The sequence below is a fragment of the Medicago sativa genome, chromosome 5 (assembly GCF_051527215.1).
Source record: "Medicago sativa cultivar Bolivia chromosome 5, Bolivia_mono, whole genome shotgun sequence".
Lineage (NCBI taxonomy): Eukaryota > Viridiplantae > Streptophyta > Magnoliopsida > Fabales > Fabaceae > Medicago > Medicago sativa.
The window spans coordinates 17,632,268-17,641,166 of NC_140753.1; the positions used below are offsets into that span (position 1 = coordinate 17,632,268).

General features: G+C 39.9%; 1 protein-coding gene across 1 annotated transcript; it reads left to right on the forward strand.

Annotated features, from left to right (window-relative positions):
* Positions 1–1,489: 1,489 nt before the first annotated feature.
* LOC146920659 (uncharacterized) lies at positions 1,490–2,926 on the forward strand. The gene has a single exon (XM_085711183.1). The coding sequence runs from the start codon at positions 1,490–1,492 to the stop codon at positions 2,924–2,926; it is 1,437 nt and encodes a 478-aa protein (XP_085567309.1).
* Positions 2,927–8,899: the final 5,973 nt, after the last annotated feature.

An 8,899-nucleotide genomic window follows, 5' to 3' on the forward strand; every position in this document is an offset into this window, starting at 1 on the left:
TAATAGTTTAGGTGCATGTGTGCGTCGTGTGTGTATGCCTCTATTTTTCTTTCTAGATTAGGTTAGCGGTCCTTGTGGTGGTCCAACGCCGCCATAAGGCACCTACGCTTTTATTTTTTATGCTCCGTTAGATTAACTTCATTCCAATTATTTGAAAACAACAAAAAAAATGCATATAACAAAATCACAAAAATATTTTTTAAATAAACCTTGATCTTAAATCAAGTGCCGTCTTTTTTTTCTTTTATTTTCTTAATCAAACATTAATCAATTTAATTCTACTTTGAGTCTCTTTTTAAATATAAAAAACACAAACAAATTCTCATTTGCCACTTTGGCTTTTCCATTTTAAAACCTTTTTCAAACTAATAAAAAACACACAACCAATCAAACGTCAATTTTTTAACCCCGAACTACGAGGTTTTGATCCCTCACGGGTACGTAGGCAGAGGACACTCGTCCTTCCAAATCAATAAAATGTAGATAAACTAGGTCTCCTTTCTTTTATCGTTTTAAACTCCATTTTTTCAAAACAAGCAAGTTATAGCACATTATTTAAATAAAACCAAAAGGTTCCCGTAGAGTACTACGGACATAAAGGGTGCTAACACCTTCCCTTTATGTAACCAACCCCCGGACCCCCAATTTAAATAAATTTTTTTCAAAGTCGTGAAATAATTAGTGAGTCAATAAGCTAATCAAATAGCCTTGATCTCCGAAAAATGACGCGACAGAAATGGCGACTTCACTGAGGACCCCCTAAGAGGGTTGAGCCTAACTTGGTCTTATTTAAATTTTTGTGCTATAACTTGCTTAAAAAAATCAAAAAAATAAAAGATGGAAATACGTGTATATCTGTTCATCCTTCTTCTTTCTCCTTTCTAACGTGAGTGGTGAGATAAGTCCTACACCCGGACTTGAGAGAAATTTAAGATAGGACGGTGGTATAATCATAGTGCCTTGCCAAGAGTGAATTTTGGTTTGTGACACATGTGATAACCCCACTCAACTGAGGGATCTTGGAAGTATACTATGTTGGCATGAGTATTCGTGTTGGCATGTTATTTTCAGGTGACTGTCGAAAGTTGAGGACCTTTAGTTACCTTTAACCCCTCTTGGCCTTTTAGGACGTGGTGCGGTGGCTAATCATGAGTAATCTTGGTTTAGTTGATACGCGATACCACACTCAGACGAGACTTTCTTACGAATATTATTGGAACGGAAGTATTTCCGTAACCTGATGGTGTTCGGAAGTGGTTGATAACTCTGGGAACTTGGTAGAACCCGTGATACAGGTACATTTGAAAACCATAGTCCTTACCAATGGCGTTTTTTCCCTTGACTCCATCATTATGGGCCTAACCTCACTGTGTTTTCACCGTTTGTGTAGCATATTCATGCATACATGCATTCATTCATAAAACTTTCTTTTTCATCATCAAAATATCGAAGGACTTATATAAACTTTTTTCTTTTGTAAACATCATAGATGGAAATTCCTACAAGAAACACTAGGAAGTATACTTTCCAGAAGCCAGATGTGGCTAAATTAAGGGAGCTAGGGAGGAAGGTAGCTAGCCAGGATGATTTTCGCGAACTTCATGGGAAACTGCTGGATATCCTCAAGGTAGATGTTACAAAAGGCGTCTTGGAGACTTTGGTTCAATTTTATGACCGTCATTGTCACTGTTTTACCTTCCCAGACTATCAGCTTGTCCCTACACTAGAAGAGTACTCTCATTTGATCGGTATAACCGTGCTTGACAAAGTACCTTTCAGCGGCCTTGAACCCAATCCCAAAGCCACAACCATTGCTAAAGCCCTCCATCTTGAAACCTCCATTTTAAGAGATAATCTTATTGTCCAAACCAAAGGGGGTCCCTTAGGTTTCTCCACTGATTTCCTCTACGATCAGGCTTCCATTTTTGAACAGTCTGGCGCCAACCATGCCTTTTACTCTATCTTAGCCTTACTTATCTATGGTCTTGTGCTTTTCCCGAACATTCCTAATTTTGTTGACATCCGTGCCATCCAAGTTTTTCTTACCAAAAACCCCGTCCCTACTCTTCTAGCAAACACCTACCATTCCATCCATGATCGAACTCTTGCAACTCGTGGAGCTATCCTTTGTTGTGCACCTTTACTCTACAAATGGTTCGTCTCTCATCTACCTCAACCCCGCTCTTTCATAGCCAACCTTGAAGGTACCCCCTGGTCTAAAAAAATCATGGCCTTGACAACAGCTGATATAGTTTGGTACCATCCAACCTGGGATGACGGGACAGTCATTATCAGGTGTGGTGACTATCCCAATGTACCTCTCATTGGTATGGAGGGAGGAATTAGCTACAATCCCGTCCTTGCCCGACATCAATTGGGATACCCGATGAAGACACAACCAAGTAACCTTGCTTTAACCAATGAGTTCTACTGCAATGACAGTAATCACCTAGGTACAAGGGAGAAATTTGTGCAAGCTTGGCGGAGTATTCATAGACTTAACAGGAACCAACTGGGAAAAAGGGACAGTTTTCTGCATGGATCTTACACTCAGTGGGTCATCAGTAAAGCTATCCAGAATCAGATGCCTTACACGGTACCGAGGCTCGTATCCGCAACAATCCCATCTTCATCATTACCTTTACCCTCTAAGACTCTGGGAGAGCACCAAGAACGATTGGCTGATAAAGACCGAGAAATTGCCACTTGGAAAAGGAAATATGACGAGGCTATGCTCATGATGGAAGATAAAAATGAGGAAATAAGGAAGCAGGAAAGTGTGATTCTCAAATTAGGGCAACAAATGATCGAGAGAGATGATCTACTCCAAGAGAAGGACAGGCTGCTTAAAAAGCATATCACTAAGAAGCAGTGCATGGATTCCATGGATTTGTTTGACGGTCCGCACCCAGATTTCGAGGAGTAGTCTACTATAAGAGCTCAAGAGTTTCCCCGATGTTTCACCACTTTATGTTATTTTCTAGCTTTTTGTGATGTACTTTGGAGTCTATCTCTTGGCTCAGTTTTGTTAAAAGGGAATTATCTTGTAGTACTTTAATTAGTAAATGAAATTTTCAATTATGATGTTTACAAATTTGCTTTCATAAGTCCTTCGATAAAAAAAAATGTCTATTTTTGCATAAGCATCATGCATCATTTTGCATTTCATAGTCTCGATCCCGAGTCTCACAAAATTTCTTTTCCATAAAAGGTCAATCTGTCTCAAAAGTGGTCCGACTGTCCTCATCCAAAGTCGACTCGCAGCTACAACACTCGTGCAAACAAAAAGAGTGAACGTATCAATTTGAACAAGAGATCACAACGCTCCAGGCCGAATCAAAGCAGCCGCAGTTCCAGCAAAGGCCCGAACGCCAACATCAACAATAGCCTCGACAACAGGCTCCAAAGATGCAGTTTGACCCAATCCCAATGACGTATGCGGAGCTGCTGCCCATCCTGCTCGTGAAGAACCTTGTCAAAACTAGAAAGCCTCCTCGAGTGCCTAACGAGTTGCCGGTTGGGTATCAACCTGACCTCTCATGTGCCTTTCATCAAGGAGCACCCGGCCATGACATTGAGCACTGTCTCTCTTTGAAGATTGAAGTCCGGAAGCTGATTGAAGCCAATATATTGCTCTTCGAAGATTGAATTCGTACTTGCAACCCACATTCGGGTCGTCTTTGATGTTCCTTCTACTACTTATCTGTTCAAATAATGCGTTGGTTTGTTGTTTGCTGCTTTTCAAAAAAACCCTTTCGTTCTGCCCGAAACGAAAGTGAACTGGTGTAGGGCTTTTTGCTTTAAGCATTTTCATCATTAATAAAAAGGTCGTTTTGATCCCGACTTTGTTTTTTATTTTGTGCTTTGTTCTGGAAAAATGGTAATACAAAAAACCAAAAAATATAATCATTCTCAAATATCTGCATAATCATAACTTACGCTTGTCAAAGTCAATAATCAAATCATGCATTAATAAACCCGTTGAACACATTAACCATGTACTCTCTTCCAACTTTGAGTTACCTGTGTCTGAAGCTGAAGAAGGAAAATGAAGAGATTCCTGACGAGATCTCTCACATATTGGGGCATCTTAGCCAGTGAAGCTGCAAACAAAATATCAAGGAGATTGTCCAGAAGATGACATTCAATTACAAAGACTGGCTTAGCGTGCTACCATTCGCTTTGCTCAAATACCGTATTTCAGTACACATTTCAACAGGGGCAGCCCCCCCTCCTTCCCCAATATGCAACATGGAGGTCGTGCTTTCCGTGAAGGTCGAAGTCCCGTCAATAGGAGTTCTGATAAAGTCCAAGCTTGATCGAATTTAAAAGCATGACGACCTTGTACAAATATATCAAAAGAGGTTTGAAACAAGCTTCTAACAAAAAGGTTCGTCCCCATGAATTTCAAGAAGGGAACTTTGTACTACTTTTCAATCAGACTCCAGGGGCAAGTGGATGCCTAATTACGAAGATTTGTGTTCAATGACTCTTACAATCATGGATGGTGACAAACTCACACGTTTTAAGAATGCTGGTGCAGTCAAGAAATACTCTGTCAAAAAATAACAGCTCGGTAAGTCGCAAATCTTAAAAAAAGCGACTTAGGCAAAAATGAGCGTCTCGGTGGACTGAAAACCCGAAAGGGCGGTCCAGGCAAAAAAATTAGAGACCTGAACAAAAATGATGATTATCCTGATAGGTTGAAACCCGAAAAGGGCGATCTATGCAAAAGTTAAGGATCATGACAAAGTAACTGCATCCAGTCAAGCACCATCCACTTGGGGGTATCCAGCTATCAAAAGACCTCTGATTCGAAGCATCTGCAGATCAAAGACTCGGAACTGGGGCATTCAAAGTTGTCAGGGAGCATAACGGTTATTGTGTTCAATGTACCTTCCAATATATTTACCATTTTCCAAATTTTTCAAAGATCCGTGGAGCCATGCCATTGGCAGGTCCCCCACTCGATTCATCAAATTTGAGCCTGTGCCCAATTATTTGGAACTCTCATTTATTCTATTTGCAAAATTTCTTCTATTTTTGATGGCAATACTCGAAGCAAAACTTTTCAAAATACGAAAAAATTTACATCTTTTGAAAAGTGTAACAACAAACACACTCTCTTTGAACCCGTGAGTAGTTGAAGCATATATCAACATCCGCCTCGAGAACGGTTACATTCCGAAAGAGAAACATGGCTAAGCATAAAGAAGAGGACCTCTGCTTCGAGCAAGATGCTTTCACAGTAAAAAAAAAAAACAAAAAAATATATACAAAAATAAAAGCTCGCTAAGTCGCAAACCTGAAAAGGCGGCTTAGGCAATAGAGAGCGTCCCGGTGGACTGAAAACCCGAAAGGGCGGTCCAGGCAAAAATTAGGGGCACAGAAAAGGAATATACTCCCGGTGGACTGAAAACCCGAAAGGGCGGTCCAGGCAAAAGTTAGGGGTTTTCAAAAAAAAAAATACAAAAATGACTGTCGAAGCATGCCAGGGGAAAAGCACTCCGCGTTGGTTTACAAATGGCGACTTCTTCCAGATTTTTGGTCAACAATGAGCTTTATCCCCAGGGGCATCAATTGCTACCTTGTGCCAGACTCCACCCCGTCAACGGCTTGATTTGTTCACAATAACATCATCACCAAGGAAGTTTGCCGAGTGTTTGTACTGCGATGTCAATCCGCTTCCCATCTTACCTGCCTTGTCTCGTCTCATCAAATTCATTTATCACAATCCAGTCTATACACTCATTATATTCATTCATCCATTCACACATTCACGCATTATTACTTTCATTCATACACATCATACACAACATCATTCATGCATGGTCGTATTTATCACGACGTCACTAATCAATTTCAAATTTCAATTTCAAGTTCAAAAGCGTCATCCCCAGCGTTAACTGTTCTAGTGATGTCGCTAATCAATTTCAATTTCAATTTCAATCAATTTCAATTTCAAATTTCAAGTTCAAAAGTGTCATCCCCAGCGTTAGCTGTTCTAGTGATGTCGCTAATCAATTGCAATTTCAATTTCAATTTCAATTTCAATTTCAATTTCAATTTCAATCAATTTCAATTTCAAATTTCAAATTTCAATAGTGTCATCCCCAGCGTTGGCTGTCCTAGTGATGTCACTAATCAATTTCCATTTCAATTTCAATTTCAATCAATTTCAATTTCAATTTCAATTTCAATAGTGTCATCCTCAGCGTTGGCTGTCCTAGTGATGTCACTAATCAATTTCCATTTCAATTTCAATTTCAATCAATTTCAATTTCAATTTCAATGGTGTCATCCCCAGCGTTAGCTGTTCTAGTGATGTCACTAATCAATTTCCATTTCAATTTCAATTTCAATCAATTTCAATTTCAATTTCAATTTCAATGGTGTCATCCCCAGCGTGAGCTGTTCCAGTGATGTCACTAATCAATTTCAATTCTAGCAGTGTCCTCCACAGCGTTAGCTGTTCTAGAGATGTCGCTAAGAGTCTCGTCTCCATTAAGCTATCATACCAAACCAATACGGTAGTAGACAATCTTTCCCCAGTGAAACTACATTCCCCCTAGCGGAGTCGGATCCCTTTTTCTTCAACGAATTTGGGTATCCCGTTGTTGTTTCTCGTCTCAGTCAAATCAACTTTGTCGTCCTGCATTCATACAAGCATTTCACAAGCATTCATAGCATCTTAGGTCCAAAATTGGTGTACTTTGTATTTAAGTCTCTTCGCTCCGATCGAATCAAAGATTCCATCTTCAAATCTCCGGACGAAGAAACTTAAATAGGGGCATCTGTCATACCCCAATTTTTGACCTAAGGATCCTACATTCATACACTGACACGTGCCCCTCGTTCCTGATCGGTCCCTGACTTTTCAGTTAAAAATTCGGCAGAGAGGTATTTTAAAATACCTCATGTTTGTTTCCGAGTCGGGCCCTCTTCTCTCATTATTCTTTTATTTTACAGTTATTTCCATCTTTTATCTAAATATTTTAACTAATTTTTAATTTTAAACTTTTAATCTTTTATTTTGATTTTTATTTTAATTGGTCATTATCTCTTTGTATTTATTTCATTACTTTTTTTTTATATAATTATTATTATTATTGTTATTTGTCCAAAACGTGTAAATGAGTCTGATAAGTCCAAATCTGTTCACATCCAAAGTTTGCCCATATCCCAAATTGTCCAAAGCCAAACCCAGCCTGTCATGTATTCAGTTCAGATCAGCGTCAGTTATTTATTTTTAGTAAAAGGATAATCACAATTTGTTCCTTCTGATCCATTTACAAACACAAGATTCTGCATACTCTAACAAACCCTAAACTCAAAAATCCAGCACTATAAATCAAGGCTGCAGACACACATTCAAAGGGGGGATTGATCGAAGCCACATGAACAAAGGGGGGCGAAAATTCACCAATTACCTGCAAAAACAAAACCGCACAAAAAACCTGAAGGAATATACATAGAGGTCGAACCAATCCCTCACAGAACAACATCGACGAAATCCTCAATCAACGTACACAAAGACCAACAAACCCAATCGACCAATCTCCAATTCACGACACCAACCCATATTCCAATTCACAACGACTCCTCACTCGTTCGAACCTCAACCGCGCGGAACCAATCGCATAATACACTCCAAAAAGCCTGCAACCTCAATTCAATCCAAAACCGTCATCAATCAAACAACAAACTCAATCGTCGAAACATTTAACCCTCATCCTCGTCATCAGTACCAAAAACGTTGCTCAACACAGAAGCTCATCGAACCCATCAGCCATCAAACCAACATCAAATTTCAAACCAATCCAACAATCAACCCTCAACACGAACCTGACGCACACGGACGGTGACCCACGCACAACACAGGCAGTGGCGACGACGCACAACAACCGCACCAACACAGCAGAGGCATACGCGTCTCAGAATCAAGACGGACGACACCAAATCGGACTACACAACCAGAACAGATCCAGAGCCGCCACCGCAACGGGGACAAGATCGTAACGAAAGCCGATTCAAATCAAAAGGTAGGTTCTCATTCCTTTATTTGTTTAGATCGAGTGCTGTTGCTAGGACTTTTAAAATTTCTAGCAGTAGAAATAGAACAAGAATAGAAGTAGAAGAAGGAAATCGCAAAAAAATAAAATAAATAAAAAGGTGACCTTTTGAATCCGACGCGGTGGCGCCGCCACTCCAGGCCGGCCAACCACCGCGTCGGTGAACTCTATCTCGCCGGAAAGTTGAGAGAAGAAGAAGACATAGAGAGAGAGAGCCGAGATAGAGAGAGAAAGAGAACTAAAAATGAGTGAAAATCCTGATTACTGCCTATTTATAGGCCTTGTGATCGCATGTGTGTGGTTACATAGCCTTACCGTGCGCCCACGCATCCTTGACCGTTAGATACGATCCATTGGCCCATGTGAGATCCCTCTAATCATCCTCAAGACCGTCTGATCTCAATCAGACGGTCTGAATCCAGTATTTAAAGCCCAGCGCCTGCAGCTTTCCTAAGGCCCAATTTCACTTATTTTAAGTTCTGCATCCCCTTGATCACTGTTTACCCCCCTGCTGTATTTTATTTCACTCACTTTAGTCTTTTCGTTAGCATTGCATTTCTAATTCTCATGCATTTTAATCTAGTACTAGGTTTATTGTTCTACAAATTTACTATCATTCATGCATATTTTCTTTTGTCATTTATTTTATCGCATAGGTTTTTTTAGAATGTAAATAGGCTTAATGTAATTTATTTATTTTCTCGCAGACCATAGAATGTATTAATAGGTTTTTTTGTAATAGTTTAGGTGCATGTGTGCGTCGTGTGTGTATGCCTCTATTTTTCTTTCTAGATTAGGTTAGCGGTCCTTGTGGTGGTCCAACGCCG

Bases quoted from the DNA above. Each gene is read 5' to 3' on its own strand.
- LOC146920659 (XM_085711183.1), top strand. From the start codon at position 1,490: ATGGAAATTCCTACAAGAAACACTAGGAAGTATACTTTCCAGAAGCCA.